Raw genomic sequence first — 25,991 nt, 5'->3', positions numbered from 1 at the left:
ACTTGAGGACGTATGCTGCCCCGCAGCATTGAAATAAATACCATTAATAAATAAATAAATATCAATATGCCGATGCTTGATGTGAAATCTCTGCGTGCATACCTTCAATTTGAGGCTTCAATCATGAAATCGGTCGGGTGGAAGAGCCAAACGAACTCGGAAAGGAAAACCAAAATTCCCATAGGCACATGGGAGCAAATTTTGTTTACGTATAAACTGAGTGATACAATTCGCTAAAACATCCTATAGGCCAAACACATCTTGAAAAATCCTATTTTCCATTATCTACCAACTATAGCAGGCAAGATAAGTTTTAAAATGTGATCATTTTTTTATAAAGCTTAGTATCTCAAAAACTGAAAATGTTATTCAATTATTCAACAGACATAACAGTTGCAATACTTGATTTCACAAACAATACATTTTCTGTCTTTACTGCTGGCTAAGTTACTAAAACTGATAAAGGTTGCGGTTATTTCTTCATCATATTTGTATTTTTTCATCTACCACTACCTAAATAAAACTATTTTTGTTATAATTTAAGTAATAAAACCGGGCCTGATTGTAAGTTACATATAAACTGCACAATATTAATCACTACCCTACTAACAGTGAAATACCACCGCCGAAGCAAACCTGCAGAGTAAGCGAATTTTCATTTGCGAGATTGTATTTACACTAAATTATCTCATAAAAATATTTACATTCATTCCCTATTTAAATAACATTAGTTAATCAAATCAAATCAAATGAAACTTTATTGTCACAAAACATTTATACATAGTATAGCTACAAAACAGGTGACATTGTCAAAATTATAATAAATACATTGTTGATCATCTTACATTCTACAGTTAAAAAATTAAATACAATAAAAATAAAAATACTGACTTTGATTTAAAAATAGTTTACAACAAATACTCACTAATATGGTAGTAGTTTTTTTCTATTAAAATTTTTGACGGATTCTTTTTAAATGACATTGTATTGGCTATATTTTTTAAACCTAGTGGTAACTTATTGTACAGTTTTTTCCCCATATATGTTGGTGTCTTTTCAATGAGACGCAGACGATGGATCGGTAATTGAAAATTATTTTTAAACCTTGTGTTGTATCTATGGTCAAAATTATCATTTAATAAATTTTCATAGTTTGATTGTACCATTACTAAGGTTTTGAATATGTATAAATTTGGAACAGTTAAGATATTTAATTCCCTGAACAGCGATTTACAAGATTTCCTAAAATATGAGAAAGTCATTATTCTTAAAAACCTTTTCTGTACTTTAAAAACTTTAACTGAATCACATGATAATCCCCAGAACTCAATCCCATAGTTAATAATTGAAAAAAAGAAAGCATAGTAGATATCAATTCTAGTTTTGAGGTCAATATAATTACGTAGTACTAGCATTTGATAACAGGCTGAATTTAATTTACTAATAATATTATCAATACAATTACTCCAAGAAAAATTAATATCCAGTTCCAAACCAAGGAAATTTGCGCTACCACTGAGTGGTATCAACTGGTCCTGAAAGATAATTTCTGAACTGTAACCTTCTTTTGACTGTGCGGTACGAAAATTTAATAGTTGGGTTTTATCTTGATTAAGTTTTAGTCCATTAACTTCAAACCAGCTTGCCAATTCATAGAAAGTTTGATTAATTTTATGCTCCAATTCAAAATGGGACCTAGCTTTAATAATTGCTGTTGTGTCATCTGCATATAGAATGATTTTTGTTGAAACATTCCTAGGTAAATCATTTATATATAGTAAAAAGAGCAAAGGTCCTAAGATAGACCCTTGTGGGACACCCATTTTAATGTTCTCCCAAGGAGACTTAGATACTAAATAATTTTTCAAAATTACAGTTCTTTGGAACCGGTTTTCTAGGTATGATTTAATCCATGTAATTGATTGCTTTGAGAATTTGTACACATCAAGCTTTTTTAAAAGTATGCTATGGTTAACACAATCAAAGGCCTTGGAAAGGTCACAGAAGACCCCCATGGTACTCTGTGACCCATCCAGAGCCCAAGATACTTCGTTAACAAGTTCGTTTAGAGCCCCTACTGTACTGTGACCTTTTCGAAATCCAAATTGCTCAGCGACCAAAACTGAGTGTGCGTCTAAAAATGTAAAAATTTGATTTAGTGCTATCTTTTCAAAGATTTTTGAAAAAGAAGGAAGAACTGAAATAGGACGATAATTATTAGGATTTTCTTTTTGTCCTTTCTTAAAAAGAGGTTTTACTTCTGCAAACTTTAAATTTTGAGGAAAAACTGAAAATTTAAAAGATTGATTTATTAAAACCGATACAGGAACAGCAATAGAGTGCATTACTTTTTTCATAATATCCAATCGTATTTCATCCCATCCTGCTGATTTTTTATTTTTTAATGACTTTATTGTTTTAATCACATCATCTGGAGTCACATTTGTGAAACTAAATTTTACTTGATTTAAATCAAAGTCAGTCTGAGTTAAGTATAATGCTTCCTGCTCACATGGTTGAATACTTATATCATTGCTCAGTTCAATAAATTTTTTGTTGAAAAAACTAGCTATATCATATCCATTTTTTATAGGCATACTGTTATCTATTACAATATCAGGAAAATTAAGACAAGGTTTATTACAACCGAGCTCAGATTTTACAACTTTCCAAGCAGCTTTACTCTTATTTTCTGCATTTTTTATAAGACTAGAATTATACATTTTCTTTGACAATTTACAAACGTTACTGAAGATCTTTTTATAATTTTTAACATAATTAATAAAATGTATATCGTTTGACTGCTTTGCTAGTCTACTTAGCTCTCTCTTTTTAATGCTCGATATCTTAATACCATTTGTTATCCATTTTTTGTTGTTTGAAGGTTTAACTTTATTACAAAAAAATTTCAAAGGAAAGCATTCATCAAAAATTCCTTGAAAACATCCAAAAAAGTTTGAACAGTTTTCCTTAAACGTTTTATCTAGTGAAATTTGCCAATTAGTAATACTGATTTTTTTAATGAACGAATTAATGTTTTTATTTGAAAAAAAAAAAAAAAAAAAAATTAAAAAAAAAATTTTAAAAAATAGTTTAATGAGTACTAAGGTTTGCTGCAACTGTACGAGTTAAAAATCGGGGTTTTGATGGTTCGTTATTTTATTTCCAAAGTAGCGAGGCCATATTTTAATAGCCAAACACACTATAACCAATCCAGTGAATACAGGAAAAAGATTTGAATCATAATCGGTAATCTAGTTTTCTCGGAGTTGGCAGCGTAAATTTACATTTTGTCGGTACAGACAGAATGACAGAAAGACAGACAGACAGAAATTGAGATGAGACTCGTTTGAGCCTTCATAGCCTAGAAACGTAAAAATAACTAAAAACTGCATGATTCTACGCAATGGACAGACAAAACTGTAATTTTATTTCTAAAGAAGAAGACTACATTTGCACAGTTTCAAGCACTCGACACACGACAAGCTGGTCTGAGTCTGACACCATTGAATCACTGCAAGGGATGCGCGCAGAGGTAGAGGAACATTCAGATGACTTCTGAGAATTTCAACTTTCTCGTTTTGCAATGGATTACGTGCCGGAAGCGACCTTGCCAGAAGCGACCCAGCCAAAATCGTGCCAGAAGCGACCCTGGTAGTAGCGTGAGTGCCACTAACGACCCATTGTTTGATAAAGGATTTTACAATGTTTTGTTCAAATCGGTGTTAATGGCTTATAAACAAATCCTATTCTTGTTATAGTAATATGTACCACCTGGAAGAGCCCAATATTCGCCTAAAGAGGTGTTTTAGCATCTCTAGTTCCCAGCTGCTAGCATAGACTCAAGTTATGTGTGGTAACTTAATCAATCAATTTATCTTGAATTTTTATCATTTTATAAGAGCCAATATAATCAATTAACTTATCTTTTCTTTATTTTTAAATTTATTATCTAAATATGTAAATATGAGATGGTGGATGTGTGTTTGTATACTACTTAATCGCACGGGAACCACTCAAAAGATCTAAATAAAACTTCACATGGAGGTAGTTTGTCAAATATAATCAAAATAATGTTTATTTCAGTAGGTAAAATACTATGTTACAATACTTTGTCAGTACAAATTTAATAATTATGCCTTAGTTATGTAATAACATACTGACATAGGCCTAGTCGTTAATTATGAAATCCCTCTCACATAGTCCCGTGCGTGAGAAGTTTCCTCTATCAGTAAATAAATATTCTAAATTGAAAAAAAAAAAAAAACAGATATTTATAAAACATGACATGACAGTTAATTGGTAATAATTTGGTTGAAAGAAAAAAATAAATAATAACTACAATAAAAAATAAAGGTATACAAAATACCGGGTATAAAGTTTTATTATTTGGATAGTTAGTGCAACTTAAACTAATAAAATCCAGACAAAATTCAAAAAGCAGAAACCATTCGAATCGTCAAACTTTGGATTTTTACTACTAGCCTGTTTGGAGATAGTAGCTTCTTAGCTTTTTAGAATTTAATGAAGTTGATGTATTAACAATTGTTAACATATTATGTTTGAATTATTATTTGAAATAGATACTTGGACTCTTTCTTCAACGTCCTGTCCGTTGCAAAGCATACGAATAATTACAACGGCTTGTTTTCATTTAATTATTTTTTTCTTTTTTCATTGCGTTTAAAATGGCCCTCCGATATTTATAAATAATTCCTCCCCTTCCCCCAAATTTACTGCATAATAGATAAGTAATTGTATTTCCAAATCTCGAAACTGAAATGAAATACTGAAATTGATCTTTAGGAAATACACATTTCAGTTCAGCCTATAACATATATATAGCCTATGACAGATAATTAATAACAATGCAATAGATTTATTGACCTACACATAACAGTTCAAAAATATAAAAATAATTAATAAAAATAAGCTGTATGGTTTAAATAATAACAAAAGAAATTATTTACAAATATACAAATCGTACGTTTACCACAACATATAGCAGGTGCAAAAGCTACAATAATTGTGACATAACCGGGATTATAGGCCTAACAAAAGCCACAATTTTTACGAGCGTTTTAAATTTTTTTGGGATTTTTTTAGCTAAATCATCAGCTGGATAGATAGCTTCGTCATTATAAATATATACAGTATATACAATAAATTCCTACCCTTTTCTTGTCTTATAGTTGGCCTATTATTTTTGAGTTAGTAGAGACGTCTTAGTCATTTTTTGTGATAGCAGGTCAACAACATCAGGGGTTGTAAGCTGCCGTGACTAGAAACCTCAAAATCTTCTTTATTTAGGCCAGGCGCACACAGGCAATTTTGAGTCGCGCAACAGTTGCCCGACTAAAATGTTCAACATTGTTTTAAATCGGAGTGCGCACACGAAGGAAACAGTCTGGGGACAGTCGCGCAACTGTTGCAACCGATGTTCCCGGACCCAATTTGCCAGCGACTGCTCTGCGACTGAATTGTTGCGGGACTATCGCTCCAGGTTTGGTATCCATTGAAACAAGTGTAGATGCGCACACATGCAACTAAATAGTCGCTGTGTCGCTCAGTCTAACTCCAGGAGTTCAACTACTCGTGGCCAGAACTGTCACTAGTGTTTGCTCTCTTGTTGTGTGAAGATTTTAGAAAATTACAAGTATGAGTGTGCGTGATGAGGATGTCGAACAATTAATTGATGAAGTTGAGAAGAGGCCGACTATATTTTAAGTCATTGAAACTGTCCTTTCACAAGTCGCTCACTATATATATGGGATGAACCCAGTATCTTCTCTTTTTCTTTCGCGCGCGAAACTTCAGCAACAAAGCACATACTACGGCTGTATCATTGAAATCCATTCGGAACGCTGTAACGAATGTATTTCCAACACGTCTCAAGACTAGATCCGCAACTAAAAAGTTGCCTGTGTGCGCACTCCAGCTCAACTGTCGCTAGACTTCAGAGTCTCCGAGAGAGTTGCGCAACAGTCCCCCGATTAGTCGGGCAACTGTTGCGCAACTCAAAATCGCCTGTGTGCGCCTGGCCTTAGTTGTGCTAGAATACTCTTTTCCATATAGGGAATAAGCTATTACCGTAGGTCTCATTGAAAGACCTAGACCCGGGACCTATTTCATTTTTCGTTTTGATGCCCCTAGAGAGCAAAAACACCATTCTTAAAAATATATGTAATTGGTAATTTAAGTAATTTGGTTATAATTCATTTCCATTCTAGCTCCTGAGCTGTTATATTAAATGTGATAAATAGGGTTACATACCTTATAATCCGACAAACAGCTCAAATAGTAGGTTGTTTACATGTTTCGGCTTGTATCAGCCATTGTCAAAACATTGCAGTTGGAAAAAAATACTTATCATTGTTTACTAATGTCCATAAACTTTTACACACACATACACGAACGAATAAAAAAAATAGGCCTATTACAATAAATGCACCTAGCTGGAGTCTACATACTGTTATAGTTTGCTTATTTTATTTATGGATATGTGTTGGTAAATGTATACTCGTATGAATTATACGATACAATTTACGTAAAAACACTATTTTTTCTTCCCCAAGTGGGAATAAATTTAGTCTGCAGGACTGCTGCGGCGGGAGTATTTTGTTATGTATTTAATGTGACAGCAAATAGTTTTAATGGTTTTACAGTGAAATTCTGTTTAGTTTTTGTTAAGAATATAAGTTGAATCGGCGTTAATTCATTACTCGCCTTCCGCACCAAATTCTTGGGTCGCTAGCGGCACGGTAGAAAATTGGTGGGTCGCTAGCGGCACGGGTCGCTTCTGGCACGGTCGCTTCTGGCACGACACCTTGCAATGTGCCGTTATAGCCTTACTTGGAAGAGGGGGATTTTTGGACCACGGATGAGTTTGTATTCGTTTAGTTTTTAAATAAATCCGACCTGAATATAAAATAGCAAATGCAAGTCCGCAGTTTGCGTTTTTGATCAGTAACGTAATTAAAATTTACAAAAAAAAAAGGGTCTAAATCTAGTGCAACAAACCTAAATATTGACTACTAGCTTTGATTAACGTCAATTAGTAATACTTAACTATGTTTTATTAACTACGTATGTTTGATAACTTACCTCCTGACTTTTATTTCAGTTACTAAGTACAATATCCTATATATAATACGAGTAAAGTTAGAATACTTGTTACTTCAATCTGGGAATCGGCTCTAACAAAAACTTTTATTTTTACGGAATAACTAAGTACTGGGTCAAAAATAAGTTCTAGACCAGTGGTATAGCCAGGAAAAATCTATTTTCGCCATATGAGTACAAACTTTTGAAAATTTAACATGGGCCTTATGAGAAAACATTCCGCCATTGTTGTCATTTGTTTACATTTTAAGACGTAACTCGGCGTTCTGTACTCACGAGCACCTCAGCTTGCGCATGCACAGAAAGCTCTTGAAGCACTTTCCGAGGTAACTGTTGTACTTCTGATGTGTATTAGCTTCTGAAATACAATTTTGTCAACTTGAGACAGAGAGAAAGAGGACGACTCGACCTTGCTCCAGTTCATTAAATCGTTTGATGTATAAGAATTTGTATTACATTATAAAACTTTCCAGAGTAATGAGTTTCTAATCCATTAAAAGACTATTCTTACATTATCCTCAGCTGTATTACTGTTTATTTAATACTTTTGCCAATATAAGCGAGCGATATATTTTATTTTTTTTATTTTTAACGCTTTTAATAATAATTATCATCACTAAATTACTCTTTTCGTCAGTTATCGAGTCGTGTCGTTGTCAATAATGTCGTCTGATTCTGACTGATGTCAGATGTTACACTGAATCGGTCACAGGGATAATAATTAGTTGTAACCTACCACTAGCTTACCTAACTAAGTTTGAGTGTTGCTATTTGCAGTGTGGGATGATTGCACTGGACAGTTTAGCTATCTATTTCAGAAAAATAAAGTTTAAAATAAATCAAACTCTAGGATCTGTTCTTAAGTTTTGGCCGCTACTTTTTAGTGCAAAAAAAAAAGTGGCATTTAAAAAAAATATTTTTATTTATAAATTATTATCCAGTTTTTAGTCTTTAATGTGTAAATATGTTAAATCTATTTTATATAGCCTCTTAATACATAACCAAAACCCAAAACTTTATTATCTGTAATCAGATGTTTTATCTTTACTTTGAAATTATTGTTTTATATTTTTAGAATATCTAGGGAGCAGAACCTGTACCTCTTAACCTCTGCTCTTCTAACTGTCAAATTTAAGTATTTACAGCTGACTTAAATTAATTTATAAGTTTACATTCTTTTAAAATGTAAACATGGAAAATTTGGAAGCCAAGGGGGCGTAGCCCAAGGGAAATATGAAAATTAAATTTGTAGATATTAGCCTAGACACCTATTTATTATCAGTATTTTTACCTTTTTGGTAGCCTAAGATGTCCAAAATTCTTATCTCCTGCGAGACGCGATTCACATTAATTACAATGCATCTTCAGTCGCTGTCACAGGTCTCAACATTGCCCACAGAAGTGGTTGTCACAATTTACAAAACATTTAACACAGTTCACGAAACACATATTTATATAATGGAGATAAGAATTTTGGACATCTTAGGCTACCAAAAAGGTAAAAATACTGAAAATTAAATGATATAATATTGCATTGTCATCCATTTGTGAGCTATGTTTCAAGTTTCAAGTCTCTAGCTCATCGGGAACTTCGTTTAAAATTGATATCAAAATTTGTAGGAAAGCGAGCTAATAAAAACAAGCCCATGGGGCGTAGTCCAAGGGATATATGAAAATTAAATGATATAATATTGCATTGTCATCCATTTATGAGCTATGTTTCAAATTTCAAGTCTCTAGCTCATCGGGAAGTATCCAAATTTGCAAGAAAGCGATTTAATAAAAACAAGCCCATGGGGCGTAGCCCAAGGGAAATATGAAAATTAAATGATATAACATTGCATTGTCTTCTATTTGTGAGCTATGTTTCAAGTTTCAAGTCTCTAGGTTGTCGGGAAGTTAGTATAAAATTGATTTCAAAATTTGTACCGGACAAGAAAGTGAGCTAATAAAAACGTTTTAATACTGGGTAATTTCTATAGTTTGGGCCATTTAGGGGAACTAAACAAATTTTTAAAAACTCTTCTATCGCATCATTTCAGTAAACTATGATACTATTATTTGAATAGAAGTTAAATAGGTGTCAAGAAAAAATATACCGCAAATTATTATTTTTGGGATAGAATTACATTGACCAAAGAATACTCTCAAAGTGTAGTGTAGTGATAAAGTTTCCTGAGCAAAGCTCGGTCCCCAGGTACTTATTGTCAAACAATGCAATAATGTACGTTATTTCATGAAATTTGTACCTGAGAAATTTACAAATGGAAAATGCATTTCTCATAAGTGTAAGAAAATCTTAAAATGATACGATTTGTAATGATACGATCTTAAAACAAGCAATTCAGTATTCTTATTCAAAACACCAAACACCCGCCACTGGATCAAAATATGCCCGCACGGCGCAACCCGGCACGGCGGGAAGCCCCTCTCGTACAATTTAAATTACGTACATAAGCCAAAAATTTAAAAAATATAATTTAGAACATGTTACTTTTTGGATACAGAATCCACTGTTTTTAAACTTACCTGACCAAAAAATAAAATAAAGTAGTAGCCGACAAAAAAAAGTTCCGTGAAAATTTGTCATGTCACGTTTCATAAAACATTTAAAATAATCGACTTTATTGGAATATGGAGAATAAAACCTATCACGGTTAATCTTAAAGTAGAACATACTATATTGCCATTTGAGGTTGACAGTGGAGCATGTGTGTCAGTAATTTCTAAAAAGTGTTACAACAATAATTTATCCGATCTCGACTTAATGCCCACTGATTTGGTTTTGAGCTCTTATACAAACCAGCCAATAAAAGCTGTAGGAAAACTTAACGTAAATGTACAGCATGAAGCTGAGCATAAAAAGTAGGGATGGACGGGTCCCGAAATTTTGGGAAAATAATATTCCCGATATTCGGGACGGGATTACATTTAATTCGGGAATTTTTCCGGACGGGATTTGATCCAATCGTCGGCAATTTTGCCGCTTCGCGAGTGACGATGGCGCCGCTATCGCGAGAGATGTTCACGATAGTTCCGCGAACTCAGGAGGCGAAGTCATTTCGACGCGGCAATCACGCCGTGACCACGAATCATACCGACGATCACGCCGTGACCACGGAGTCATGCCGACGATCGTGCCGTGACGGTGAGTCATTACTACAATCATGCCGTGACCGCGAGTCATAGCGACAATGACACTGTAACCGCAAGTCATACCGAAAATCATACCGTGACCACGGAGTCATACTGACGATCATGCTGTTACTGCGAGTCATTTCGACCATCGTGCCGTGACCGCGAGTCACAAGTTTCTATACCTGTTAATTTTTACCCATTTTTTTTGTTTTTATAGATCAGTGCCACAAACAGTAAAAATTTATTGTGTTTTTCTTTTTTGGTAACTGCAATACTCAAGACTATTAAAACAAACCCTTTTAATGCACAAGAAACTTCCCGTCCATCATTACTTACAGTTGGAACAAATCCCGTCCTAAGGAAATTCTAAACTAAAAGTAATCTCGTCCCGATAAACAGGTAGATATTTTTTCTAATGCGAAGGCATGTCACTTACCAGCAGGGGTGAGTGGAGACATACCCCCACTGATAGCTTGGTGGGGTGGTGAGGGTGACGGGGAGCCCAGGGGGGTGTTCCTCATCTGCTGCATGTCTAGACAGTGCCGCAGTTGCATCTCAGCTGGGTCGTACCTCTGTTAACATAGAAATTTTAATGACGGGGATTTACTAGCCACCATCCAAGATTCAAGATGATTTATTTCCAAGAATGCACAATTTTACAGTGACAATTATTGTGAAATGGAAAAAACATTCCTCTCAAGACTACACGTCTGTGTGTGAGGAAGAGTACATGGCACTCGTTGACGTCACTCTTAAAAAATATAGGCTTACATAAAACAAATAATCTCCATACAATCTATATATTAATTTGAAACTGTTTTTCTTTGTCATAGCTATTTTGAGAGAACGGCTGGGTGTAGAAACTCGGTAGAGGTGTCTAAAGAAAGGTCTTGGTCTGTAGATGAGCCATCAAAAGAGAAACATGGAAAATTCCCTTGGGGCTCTGCCCCAGTGGCCTTTAAATTCCCATCCCATGTTATTCTTATGGAGGAAAACGGGGTTTTTGTCATAGCTAATTTGAGAGAACGGCTGGGTGTAGAAACTTCGTAGGGGTCTCTAAAGAAAGGTCTTGGTCTGTAGATGAGCCATCAAAAGAGGAACGAGGTAAATAACCTTGGGGCTCTGCCCCAGAAGCCTTTAAAGTTGCCTCTTCAGATTTGTTTACATTACGACCATATGCATAATTCTACACTACTTTTTAATGAAACAGCTGTTAATATTTAAATTGAGATTTATTGAATTTGTCAAAATGAAGTACAGTATTTGCAATGGGTTTTTCTGATTTTTAATTGGATTTTCTTCTGCATCGTGTCATGTTTTGCAATATAATGTTCTATTACCAAATCAGTGGAAAATCCTAATATCACACAGTAACTCTTAAAATTATTTCTTTTGAGTTAACTTATATCTATTGTATGGGTTGGTTTCTGCCTTTTTTACCACTTCTTGGAGATTGTACGTAGGTGATATTTGTTGGCATATTGAATCTGTAGACGAAACGGGGTAGCGGATTTCTACCCCCGGATATTTACCCCCATGAAAAAACGCCTACGTCATTTTGACGTCACGAGGGGTGGGGCTTATACACGTTCGAGAAACAGCCCGCGACTGGAAATCTACCCCCGGACATCTACCCCCGGACATCTACCCCCAGACATCTACCCCCGGATATCTACCCCCGGACATTTACCCCCAGACATCTACCCCCGGACATCTACCCCCAGACATCTACCCCCGGACATCTACCCCCGGACATTTACCCCCAGACATCTACCCCCCGTGGTCAGCTCTGCCGCGTATCGGCCAATATTCATTGTTGTAATTTATTTTATAAATTTCTTTACCTTCTTATATCCAGTATTAAACATGCGATATGTCGATGTCTGTTTTAACATTATCCATATTTGTAATTCAATAAGTTGTAACAGTCCTTTTCAACCCGACCTACTTCACTGATTTTTACGATTGAGATGTCAATTAAAAGCTTAAGTCAGGTGAATAATGGTAAATTTTGCATATCACCTAGTAGTAAAAAAAAATTGTTTCTAAGATTTTAGATGCGTACTAAGAAAGGATTTTAAACTATTTTCTCTTAAAGACCTAAAATAAGACAATTATTAAAATTCAAAATAATGGCCACGTTCAATTTTTTAAGCATAGCCTAATATCTTTTAATATATATATATATATATATATATATATATATATATACGCCTAAATACCCCCATTGCAGCACATTCGCATACTCAGAGAATGTATAAAGTCTTATTGAAAAATCCTGCCTTAAAACAAAACTTGTCAACTTTATGTCAATAAATAAGTGTTCAAAAGATTCATTCATAAGAATACCATCTGGAAGTGAATAAGCAGGTTTCCTGTCAGTAAAATGTTAAAATGAGGCATTTTAAGGTAGTATACAGAACAGAATTAGGCGAAACCCGTCAACATTGACGGTTACTTTCAAGGCTTATGCTAATTCATATAACTGCGATAAATAGATTGAAGTAATAAAAATTTTGAGCATTTAGCTCTTTAGCTTTTTTGGTGATTAATAAGTGTAAAAGCAATAATGACTATTGCATAAGTTACAAAATATGGTTGATCATTCAATGAATAAAATATTTCCCATACCGTACGTCATAAGAGTTATTATTACAATGTTAACTGGTTTCTCTTCTTTTGGAAGAACCTTTAAATAGTATTAAAATCGTATTGGTCAATCTATTGTGATAAACACTTCCGATTCGCGCTCATGCGTGCGCCGTTAGCTGTTACTGTAGGCCTATGTGAAAGTTGGTCAACCATTTAAATCACTGTCTGGAAATGAATCAAATCCTTAAGGGTCTTACTTTTGAAGCCCTTTATCAACATATAGTTTTAAATACCATTTTGCGTTGAGCTGAGGATCATAAGATTTAAAATTACACCTCAATCATAAATATCAGTGAAGTAGTTTGGGTGGAAAAGGGCTGTTACAGCTTATTTTATTAGGAAGATAGATAATGTTAAACAAGGCAATGACATATCACATGCTTAATACTAGATATTAGAGGGTAATGATCAACCAAAGAGCCGTTGATTAACATAAAGCAATTTATAAACTCAATTACAACAATATATATTGGCCGATACGCGGCAGAGCTGACCACGGGGGGTAGATGTCTGGGGGTAAATGTCCGGGGGTAGATGTCCGGGGGTAGATGTCCGGGGGTAGATGTCTGGGGGTAGATGTCCGGGGGTAGATGTCTGGGGGTAGATGTCTGGGGGTAGATGTCCGAGGGTAGATGTCCGGGGGTAGATGTCTGGGGGTAGATGTCCGGGGGTAGATGTCCGGGGGTAGATTTCCAGTCGCGGGCTGTTTCTCGAACGTGTATAAGCCCCGCCCCTCGTGACGTCAAAATGACGTAGGCGTTTTTTCATGGGGGTAAATATCCGGGGGTAGAAATCCGGCGACCCGACGAAACTTGGGTTGGTGTAATTATTACAATAGAAAAGAGCGAGAAATCCTGGACAATTTGATATAGGCTAAAAATAAAACTGAATTAACACTGTTTTACATTTCTTGAGCAATCATTGAAATAATCGATTTGCAAACAATGGAAACATAGAAAAAGTCATAGAACACAACCAAGTAGAAGAAATAGAAATAATTTTTTTTTCCATTCATAATCGTTGTTATAGACAACCTAATGCGGCTATGAGAGGGAAAAATGTGTAGAAAACACTAAAAAAAACAAGATAAGCTTTTTGAAAAAAGATAAGATATTTACAAAAGATTTTGATTATATCTAACTTTTGTGTAGATCGTGAGTATTTCCATAATCTTTGAGTCGCCTGTAATGCTTCGCAATTGCTCGAATTCGAGCAACAGGTACACTAGTTTATATATTAATTTGAAACTGTTTTTCTTTGTGACAGCTAATTTCAGAGAACGGCTGGGCGTAGAAACTCGGTAGAGGTGTCTAAAGAAAGGTCTTGGTCTGTAGATGAGCCATCAAAAGAGAAACGTGGGAAATTCCCTTGGGGCTCTGCCCCAGTGGCCTTTAAATTCCCATCCCATGTTATTCTTATGGGAGAAAAACGGGGATTTGTCACAGCTAATTTCAGAGAACTGCTGGGCGTAGAAACTTGGTAGGGGTCTCTAAAGAAAGGTTTTGGTCTGTAGATGAGCCATCAAAAGAGAAACGAGGTAAATTCCCTTGGGGCTCTGCCCCAGAGGCCTTTAAAGTCCCCTCAGCAGATTTGTTTACATTATGACCATATGTATAATTTTACACTACTTTTTTAATGAAACAGCTGTTACTGTAATATTTAAATTGTGTTTTTCTGAATTTGTCAAAATGAAGTATTTGCTATGGTTTTTTTCTGATTTTAGAATCAATTTTCTTCTGTATCGTGTCATGTTTTGCAATATAATTTTCTATCGCAAAATCAGTGGGAAATCCTAATATCACAGTAACTCTTAAAATGATTTCTTATGGAGTTAACTTATGTCTATTGTAACTTATTGGTTGGTTTCTGCATTTTTTACCACTTCTTGGAGGTTGTACGTAGGCGTGTTGCATGTAGATGATGTTCTTTGGCGTATTGCATCTGTAGACGATACTTGGGTTGGTGTAATTATTACAATGGAAAAAAGCGAGAAATCCTGGAAAATTTAATTGATATAGGCCTACTAAAAATAAAACTGAATTAACACTGCTACATTTCTTGAGCAATCATTGAAAGAGCCGATTTGCAAACAATGGAAACATAAGAATGTCATAGAACACAATCAAATAGAAGAAATAGAAATAATGTTTTTTCCTTAATTTATAATCGTTAATATATAGTATCTAATGCGACTATGAGTGGGAAACATTTGTAGAAAACTCTAAAAAACAAGATCAGCTTTTGAAAAAAAGATAAGATAGTATTTACAAACAATTTTGATTATATCTAACTGTTGTGTACATCGTTAACATCGTGAGTATTTCCATAATCTTTGATTGAGTTGACTTTTATAAGTATTTAAGGTAAAAAATATCAAAATTTGTTTTTTTATCGATTGTTATACCTCATTTAACATTGAACAGTACAGTATCGGTTAAAATATTGAATTGAAGATGTAAAAGGTCGAGATAAATCATGTACACTACCCATTAACCCTGTATAGGCCAATCACCGGAGAGTGGGTAGGCAAGATTTGATTTAGAATTATTATTTTTCAACGCTACACTAGCAGCTAAGATGGTGTTTGCTGTGATAGCCTGTCATTTGGTGATTTCCCTCAGATGGTAGGATCCTGGACAAATTACTCCAATTCATCGTAATAACAAATTATAACTTACATGAAAATGAGTCATGGGAACTAAAACTAAGTGAGTTGGTTATTCAAAAAATACATAAGGTTAAATTGCATTCTAAATTATTAAGAGAAAGAGTAAAAATCAAAAGAGTCAAGAACAATACTCCCCGATAGAAAAGAAAGCTGATTGGATTAGAAATGCTTTTGCCAAATTTAAAAATCTGTTTGTATTATTTATTTATTTTTTGATATTTTGTGGCAAAAGATCAAAATATTGTTTCCTTTATAGGTGGTTTTTTTTGTTAAAAGCTCTAATTTATGATGTTCAACCAATCGATGGGGTCTTGTATTATAGCTATGGACAGTATTACCAAATGTTAGTTTATTGTTAGATACTACAAATTTTATTGTTTCAAAAATAAAGAGGCTGTAAACTGTAAATATTTTCAATTTGGAAAAATCATTTTTAATTACATCAGATTTTTTTTTTAGATTTAAAATTACCGTTAATGCCCTTTTCTGTTGGAGTAATATTCTATCCATGTTTAATTTAGAGGTTGACCCATAGATGCAGATACCATAAGACACATGTGAATGGATTAAGGCAAAATATATTGTTTTTAAAGTTTCAATATTGCAAGAGGTTGCCATTTTCCGAAGAAGAGCATACAAACCACTTGTTGTTTTTTTAACTACAAGATTTACATGGTCGTTAGGTCGTTCCTTGTTAGGTTTTCATCAATAACTAATCCCAAAAAAGTTGTTTGCTTAGTCTGTTTGGTTGTAAATGTTACAAAATTAGATTTTTGTGAATTCAGCAGAAGGTTTTTACTATCAAAAAAGTCTTTAATCATTGATAAGTTAATATGAGATGCATTTTCTAGGTTTTCTTTACTATTGGCAGTTACAATCATGTTAGTGTCATCAGCATAGAGAAAAATTTTGTTGTTCTTGTCCCATATCACCCCTGGTAGACCCTTCAGGTAACAGAGGAATAACAAGGGACCTAGAATTGATCCCTAGGGGACTCCATATTGTATATTTAGCAAGCTCGAACTATATGTCTCCTTATATATAGGTTTTGAATTATTAAAATAATGACTTATTTCTACAAACTGTTTCCTATCTGAAATGTAAGATTTAAACCATGCCAATTCTGTACCTTTAACTCCAAGAGAGCTTAGTGTATTTATGAGAGTACTGTGGTCTACAGTGTCAAAGGCTCTAGACAGGTCCTAAAAGATACCAATGACTTTTTCACCTTTATCAATTGAATTTATGATTGACTCAACAAATTCCACACCTGCTGTTATGGTGGAATTTTTTCGTCTGAAACCATGCTGCTGCTCATCTAAGAGGCAATTTATTGCAAGGTGATCTAAAAGTTGGTTGTACACAATTTTCTCTAAAATTTTTGATAATACAGGAAGCAATGATACAGGCCTATAGCATCTGACATCCTCGGGGTCTCCCTTTTTAAAAATGGGGATGACTTTTGCCACTTTAAACTGGTCTGGAAAAATACCTGACATTAATGAGTGATTAATAATATGAGTCAAAGGAATGGATATGAATTGCCATGATGCCTTAACTATTGTGATAGGAATATCATCATTCCCGGTGGAAAGCTTATTTTGCAGTGATGATAATATTTTTCCTACATCATTTTCTGTTACTGTTATTTAAATGTGATTTTGGAAAGCACATTGGTCAGATTGCAGGTGGTTGTTAAGTGATTTGATTTTATGTTGGTTATAATTAACTAGCTGTTACCCACGGGCTCCACCCCGTTATTAAATGTTTCACAAATCATAACTGGTTCTGTAATATATTTATTTTGATAAAATATTTTAAGGTTTTTATTTATCTTAGAAGGTTTGCATGCTTCTGCATTTACCAGATTCCAAGTAGTTTTAATTTTATTTTTTGAGCTCATGACTTTTCTCTCAAAATATCTCTTTTTATTGTTTATAATCTGATGTTTGAGATCCTTTTTCTTATTTTTGATTACTAATTTTAGATTTATATCTTTATGTGTTCTAAACTGTGCTTCTAGCTTAACAATTTCAGATTGCTTTGTTCTCAACACTTCATCAATCCATTTATTAGCTTTATATTGTTTTTCAGTAACATATTACTTTGGAAAGTGAACATCAAAATAGTATTTAAAAATATTATAAAAACTATAATACTTAGTAAAGACAGTAGATTGGAAAACAGCAGACCAAGACTCAGAACTTAAACTTTTACAAAAATAATAAACTTTCTTATTTTTTTTCTGATCAAATTATTTTTTATTGCTTTAATATTCTTAAACTGGAAACTCCATAATTTTGCCATCGTGATCAGATATATGAGTTACTATACCCGTTACTCTAAAATGGTTAGGGTCAATATTAGTTACAAAATTATCAATAGCAGTTTCTGAGTGGTCTGTTACCCTTGTAGGGAAGTCAACCAAGTACTTCATATTAAAACTAGACAAAATATTTACACATTTCTTACATCTACCATCTTTAGTTAGTACATCTATATTGAAATCACCTGTAATTATGATATTTTTGTATTTTTTGTTCAAGACATTTAAGAGTATTTCAAAATTTTCAAAAAACACATCTAAATTTGAACTTTAAGGTGATCTATATAAGCAACCAAGTACAAAAGTGAATTTAATAGTTATTATTTCTACTAAACAGCACTCATGTTCTTTTTCTACAAGTAAATCCTTAATAGCAGGAATATCTACACATTTAAAATTGACATTATCTTTAATTAGGGTTACAACTCCTCCCCCTCGACCCAAACTTTGGGAAAAATGAGATGCTGCCACATAGTTTGAAATATTTAGCAAAACAATTTCATCTGGTGTCATTTTATGTTCGCTCAGTGCAATAATATCTGGTTTGGTCTCATTAAGACAAATTTCAAGAAGGTTTTTGCGGGAGGGAAGGTGTTGAACATTGTGATGTATAATTGAGAAATTATTATTGAACTTACTACTGCTATGATTACTTGAAATTTGTCTAGTTTTACTTTTAGCACATATTTTGTGAGGGATGTTTAGTTTCAAAGTTGGTAATGTTAGATTGGTGGAGTTACTGGAATCAATAGGGAGTTTAAAGACAGGAAAATATTGGATTGACTGTCATTAGTGGTGAGGTAAGGCGCAGATGGTTGGTGGTTATCAGGGTCACTAATTATACATTTACTCTTTAAGATAAGTGGACTTGTGCAGGACTGAGACTCACACACTTTTACAATACTCTGCTTTTGCACTGCACTCTTTACCACTTCACTATACTCCAGACGACCAGGTACCAGCCGAGGAGAAGTGCTGCCAGCAGACATGGTCAGTGGTGGACACTCGTGAGTGTGAGGTGTAGAGAAAGAGGTGGTGATGTTGTCACGGTCAGTTGTGGTGGAAGTAAGAAAGTTGGTCTCCTTAGATTTCAGTGGTGTTTTCTGGTGTTTAGGTTGTGACGTGGAGGAAGAAGACTGCTCATCTTTGTGAGATTGAATTGCTTTACTCAGTTGTTGGAGAAAGCTGGAGTGAGAAAGTCCATTCCACAATCTTCTCTTTGCACTTGGTTGGTCACAAGACAGCACACACAGATTGTTGCATTTGTTGTTTCATGCAGTCTTCGAACATTCTTGGAGAAGTGTTTCAGCTGAATGTGGTCTCGTACACAACCCATGGGCGAACATATTATTGTTTCATTTCTTCTTCGAAAAATCTTCAATGAGCTGCATGAACGCCTCGTCGTAGTCTTGTACAGTTGGCTTGCCACAGTACTCCTCTTTTGTGACCAGGCTGTATACTGTTGCTCCATTTGGCACCTTTTGACACGTCAATTTTGTATTAATGAAGTCAACTTTTTTCGGCCTACCGAATTGTTGTCTGAATGCAACTGCCACACCGGCAGTCATATTCCTTTCATGGCTGATATCTCTGGATATTGTGTGGGCAAACGCAACATATGGACCCCCTTTGTTTAGGCTGATGGCTTTTCTCATGTCCATTTCTATAACATTAATGTCATGTTTTCTTATGCCTGGCATTTTTTCCTGCCAAGTGACATTGGTGCTAAGCTGTGTTTTCCGCTTCTGTTGGGGAGTAATCATGTTCTTTATTATAGCTGCCAATTTTATTTTACCCTTTTTGTTAAGATGTAGTCCATGCGTTGTATATAGGTGGCAAGGAAGCTCATTCAGGGGAAGAAATTTAGCGTGTTCATGCTGAATCAGAAGTTGTTTCAAGTCAATATTTATGTATGTCATTCTTCTATTTAATCCTGGTGTGTGATGTCTATAAGGCAGAGCAGAGACGATGACATTTGTGTGATTTGTCTTGTTCAACATTGTTCTTATAGTTTCACAGTAGCTTAACTCAGCATGTACAATTTCATTATTTGACCCTCCTAGTACAATGACTGTATCGGCTTTTGTAAATAATTTGTTAAGCTCTTCTACTTTAATAAGAACCTCCTCCATCTTGGTTTAAAAATACAGTTTATATTGTAGTCGTTCCCTTGCCAGATAGATGATAGGTTTTTACTAAGGTATCTCCCATGACTGTCTGCTAAAATTAGAATATTCTTTTTATTATTTTGGTGCTTGGGGAGGGGTGGTATTGTCTTCGTGTAGCTTACAGGCTTGTTTGAAGTTTTGTCATTAGAACCATGTTTGATCAATTCAGAAACCGGACTTTGAGTAGTTTTATTCTTAATATTTCTGTTGGTAGACACAGTCTCAGTGGTTGTTAGGATCTGTGGGTTATTAGGCTGAGGGAAGGTAGGAAGGAGCTGAAGTCTCTGAGCAGAGTTGCGCTAACAGCAGCCGCGCGTAGACAATGACATGTAGCCCACACTCATAGCTGGCTGTCTGTTGGGCCACATTGCCCTCTAAAAGTTTGACGTTGGAATATATGGTTAGATTCTCTAGCAGTATCTGAGCATGGCATCTGTTCATGCCTTGGGCTGAGTCGTAGTGCACAGCAGTGTTTGAGACTGTATCTAGCACTAACAGACTCCAGTGGGTTCCACCTCCATCATCTAGAGAGTTATTTAAATAGAAGAAAACAAGTCCCTTGTTCTAATTCAGATAGCACCGCTTCGACTTGTACCTTATTTTCTAGCTTTAGAATGTGTGTAACTGATGCTCCCACAAACATTACATCTTTACAGTGGATGGAAATTTCTGAGTTAAACAAATTAAAATATGATGACAATAGATCGTCCGATAACCACTTAGTTTTGTCATCAATGTTAGCTTTCAGGTTGTTGAGAGTTTCAGACACATCGCAAAGTTTTGTTGCTAATTCGCTTGCTTCTAATGATTTTTTGTCAAGCAATTTCTTTTAATCGACTGTTTTCTACAATGAATTTACTATTTGCGCATTGTAGCCTATCATAATCTTTGACAAGTATATCAAACTTAGATTGCAAGTCTCTATCTTTTATACTTTTACTTGAAACCTTTCTTAGGCTGTCATTCAAGTCATCTATCCTACTTTCCAGAGTTTGTTTTTCACTTATCAAACTATCATTTACAACCAAAGATTCATTTAATTTCAATCGAAAATTTCGCTTAGACTCATCCAGGAAGCCTTCCAACTCTTTTATTTTGGACTCGGCATCTTTTAATCTCTGATTGGTATCTAGATGCTCACCACATAGAACATTAAATTCCAAAAGAACTTTCGCTGCTACATTAATAAGGTGATCAAAACAATTCAGTTCACTATTAGCAACAAGCTTACTTAATTGGAGACAAAATTCAGAAATTAAACTTTCCGTTTCAGTACAAACATTTGTACAACCAAGCATTAAATCGCCCGGTCCTTCCATAGAGAATTGTAGGCTAGTAATCAAAACGGGAAAGCGTGCGCACGGTTTACCAATGAAGTAGTAGCGCCTGCAATACCTGGGACAACCCTGCTCCGTCTGAGTGACGTGGTGGTTGCGTCTCTGAAAGTGTAGGCACTCCATAAATACGGTGTCGGCGGCTCGACGTCGGCAGTGGCAGGGAGCGGCGGCTGGGTAGAATTCCCTGTAACTGGTAATCCTGAACACTGCTGCGCGGCAATGATTGCGCAGTCGTAACAAACAAGCTGCCGTAATATCTTATCAGTCTCAGTTTCACGGTTATCAAAGTTTTAGCAAATAATAAAAGCAACTTACGGCACAGATTTATATCGTCCAAATTGATACTTAATAGTCCAAAGATAATATTAACACATACCAAGTTAAATCCATTAGTATTTTACCACTTAAAACCTAATTTTAAAACTCACTATAACAGATTGCTTCTTTTAAGGTAGATCATGTCTACCAACCTCGACTGACACATGTCTACCAACCTCGACTGGCTTAAATAGGCTGTAATTCCCAGTTCCTACGCACTACGCACAGTAGGCCTAAGGCTTGAACTCGTTTTATCACGAGTTTGTAAAATTTTTAATGGGAATCAGCCAACTAAGAAAGATTGTGGAATCAGCTCATTACAGAAATGACTAGTTAATTGCCAGCTGTTCTCCAGTTCTGCCAATGAGGTGAAGTGTAATTTAGTAAAACTAATTAGCCATTGATCATGATATTCTATAATACATTATATATTCTGTGAATTAAAATAATTTAAACTTAATAAACATCAGTATAATTATTTTGTTAGCCTCTGCACGGTCTGAGAAAAGGTATAGGTCGTGCAGAACGAGGTGAAGCCTGATATTCTTGTGAGAGTCTGAAGTCCTCTTCAGAAGTCTGAGAGGCGAGAACCGGTCTGTGGTGGGTAGATTGTGGTGGGGGTAGGAGACGAGCCAGTCTTGATCCAATCGTCGTGAGAATGTCTCGTGGATTTCGCGTTACTAGCCGTTCTAAAAACATGTACCGGTAGTGTGGTAATGTAGTGACGATTTTGTTATTGTATTAAAGTTTCTGTGTTTTAACTGTAGATTTGCTGCTGTAGTGTTTTATCTGTAAAGTTGCCGATGTAGTGTCGTTTAACTACGTTATTCTTAAATGGAGGAGAATCGCCGCAGACCAACACAAGTAAAGGTTTTGCACAGCCAAAGTAGGGAAAAATAAAAAACTTTATGAATTTATGAAAAGAGAAGCTGCTCAGGGACTAATCTTGTTACAAAAGGTTCAAGAAAGAGTGGCACAAGCAACAGGTGTTTCTCGTAGCAGTGTTCAGCAAATTTTAAAAGAAAATAAAGTAGTTTCAAAACAAGGTACTTCGTTTCCTACTCAAAGAAAGACCACAACCTTTTTATTTGTAGGTGCGACCTAGAGTAAGAAGCAGAAGAATTCAGTTTTAGATGATTTTGATAATGCAGGGGTTTGCAGAACTATTATTGAATTCCACAGGACCCATGGACAGCGTCCAACGCTTAAATCGCTATTGGCAGTAATTAGAGAATACTTACTTACTTACTAGGATACTTGGGGAATTCCCACTGGTATCGCATCAGCGACGTGGTCGTCAGGTTTTTATACATTTCTTGATATTAATTTATATACTGTAAATGGATACATTTCCTCTTCAGGGATGCACATGGCCTAGACATATGTTTCGTCAACACGGTAGTAGGCCGCTTGACTTAAAAATGTTTTTAGCAGGTTCTTGAATTTGTTGATAGAAGGCTCTTGCGTGATGTACTGAGGCAATTTATTGTAAATTTTTATGCTATTGAAGTAAGGGCTCTTGCTTGCAAGGGTGGAATTTACTTGAGGTACATGTGGATTTGTTGCTCTTCTTGTATTGTAATTGTGGACCATGCTGTTAGTTACAAAAATATTAGGATTCTTCTTAACCAGCAATGCGGATTCCAATATAAAGAGGGACGGAAGTGTGAGAATGTTCAGTTCTTGGAACAAAGGTTTACAGTGTGTCCGTCTATGGACTCCACATATTCTTCTAATTGCACGTTTTTGAAGGATGAAGATGCGTTTTGCCTCACTACAACCACCCCAAAATACCAAACCAAGATTATGCTATGAAAGCAGCCATAGTAAACCTTGAGGAGAATCTCGATATCAACCAGCTTTTGTAGTCTAAACAGCAGGTAGGTGACAGATGACAGTCTGGGCGCTATTGCATCGACATGTGTTCCCCAATTAAGGTTCTCCGTAATGTGTAGGCCCAAGTATTTGGTTTCACTACAGGTTTCAAGTGGCACCCCGTCCAAGGTCAATATCGGAGGTGGTTCAGGCTTCTTCCTATTATAAAATTCCATTAATTTGGTTTTACTAGAATTTAGGACCAGATGATTTTTGCTACACCAAGTTGACATTTCAAGCAAGCCAATTTGGGCATTTCAAACGTGATGTTTCGATTTGGGCTTGGGACTAGGTGACAGGCATCATCGGCAAAAATCCATAAATTTCCAAAAGATATGGAGCCAGGCAAGTCATTCACGTATAACAGGAATAGGATGGGCCCAAGGTTTGATCCCTGGGGAGAAAAAATTGTATTTCAAGGGGGAGTGTGGGCTTTAAGACAAATAATTAGAGGCCTTGGATTCAGGTGGAAAATCACATGGTAACAGACAATTTTTGATAGAATCTCATGACATTAAAGAGAAACGAGTAAGATTTATTAGAGCTATCCAACAATATAGAAATGCAGGTGCCCCATCATCTACACTGACGAGACGTATGTTCATTCCACCCATACCAAACCAAACACATGGACTGACAAAAGCAGTGACGGACTTTTAACTCCAATTTCGAAAAGTAAACACGCTATTATAGTCTATGCTGGCAATGAAAAAGGATTTGTGAACAAAGCCTTGCTTATTTTTAAATCTGGTCAAAAATCAGGTGATAACCACGACAGTATGAATTTTAAGAACTATCAGAAGTGGTTAACTGATAAAGCTATTCCCAACATTCCACCCAATTCAATTTTAATTGTGGATAATGCTTCTTACAACAATAAGCAAATAAACCCGGCACCAAACTCTAACAGTAGAAAAGATAAAATGATTACGTGGTTTAAAAGAAAACATTGCGTTTATGCTGTTAAAATAATAATCAATATCACTACCGGTACCCAATTGGCACAAGTATTATACAAAATTTGTTATTGGTAGTGCTTTGTAATTTGGACTAATACAACTTGGTTCAGGTTTGTACCTTTACTTACTATTTATTGGATTAAGCTAAGCCTAAATTAAATATATAGACAGACAAATGATTAAGCTTACATTACATTAGGACCTACATTACATTAAGGATTTCTTTACATTACAAATTTAATGAACTGAGAATAGGATATTACAATGAATGTGGATGTGGTTTGATAATTAAAATGAACAATAAAGGGTCGACATCTTGGTTTAGCCTAGCTCAGTAAAACAGAACATTGAGTTTACAATAAGTTTAATTATAGTCTATGATCAGGGAGGGGAACTCAGCTGACTAAAAAGATCTTCAAATATTTTAATTTATTAAATAACATATGCCAATTATTAAAATGGGGATAATTAATTGATATTGCACTAAGGCGGAAGGTAGGTAATCAAAGAAGTAAAATTATATAACTAAATGAATGAATGTAAGATATATGCTATAAATGACATGCAACATTGCAGGTTAGTAGAACACAATATTGCTAAGGATAAGATGTTTAAAACCATGCTATGCTCTCTGCTAACAAGGACCTTAAAAAAAAATATTTCATCGACTCCATTCTTGGTCCTCATGGTCATTTGGTTCTTCGCCTTCCACCTTACCAATCCAATTGAAATTATATGGTCTATAATAAAAAACCACGTAGCCTTACATAATACAACATTTAAATCGGATGACTGCATTAAACTTGTCGAAGAAAAGGTTAGCCAGATAACAGCAGAAGATTGGTTGAAAAGATGTGAGCTAGTGATGGGTCGGTACCACTTTTTCAATGTCGGTTCCGGAACCGGCTCCTAACCAAAATCGATTCTCGGTTCTCAGTTCCGGTACCATCGGTACCTCATTTAAAATAAGGCTACTTAATTTTTATTTAAAAACACAAAATATCCCTATTTCAATTTTTAAAACAGATTTTTTGTCCATTATTGTAGGTTGGTTATAAGTTATTAACTTCAGGCAATAAGAAAATAAAACTTAGGCCTATTTGTACAAACAACAATTTGACAACCAAAAACATTCAAATCAAAAACAATATTTGTATATATACCATACCAGAAGTGTTTAATATTGGCCTATTTGTTGAAATGATTCACTGTTAAACCAATAAATTTTACATAGGCTACTAACCTGGGAAAGAATAGGGGCTGTGGAAATTTGTTAAACTATGTTAACTACTGTTAAGTTCTAGCTATATATATATACTGTAGAAGGAAGTAATTTTGAGTAATTTTGTACCTATAGCCTGCATTAAGTTAATTTTAAGTTCCATTATTAAGGGAAATTTAGAAAGAAAGTATTTATGGAAAGGATGT

General features: G+C 35.0%; 1 protein-coding gene across 3 annotated transcripts in view; it reads right to left on the bottom strand.

Annotated features, from left to right (window-relative positions):
- Positions 1 to 25,991, bottom strand: part of LOC128984853 (serine/threonine-protein kinase SIK3-like) — a 280,801-nt gene that overhangs the window by 65,839 nt on the left and 188,971 nt on the right. For all 3 annotated transcript variants that reach the window (XM_054404224.1, XM_054404232.1, XM_054404239.1), the window contains one exon: positions 10,697 to 10,832. In XM_054404224.1, coding sequence (XP_054260199.1) covers positions 10,697 to 10,832 — 136 coding nt within the window. The remainder of the gene's footprint in view (positions 1 to 10,696; positions 10,833 to 25,991) is intronic.

Source organism: Macrosteles quadrilineatus, unplaced genomic scaffold (genome assembly GCF_028750875.1).
Source record: "Macrosteles quadrilineatus isolate MER2022 unplaced genomic scaffold, UCM_ALF_1.0 Scaffold_1__1_contigs__length_201487025, whole genome shotgun sequence".
In the NCBI taxonomy this organism is placed as follows: Eukaryota; Metazoa; Arthropoda; class Insecta; order Hemiptera; family Cicadellidae; genus Macrosteles; species Macrosteles quadrilineatus.
This window is presented reverse-complemented; position numbering and strand designations above follow the sequence as displayed.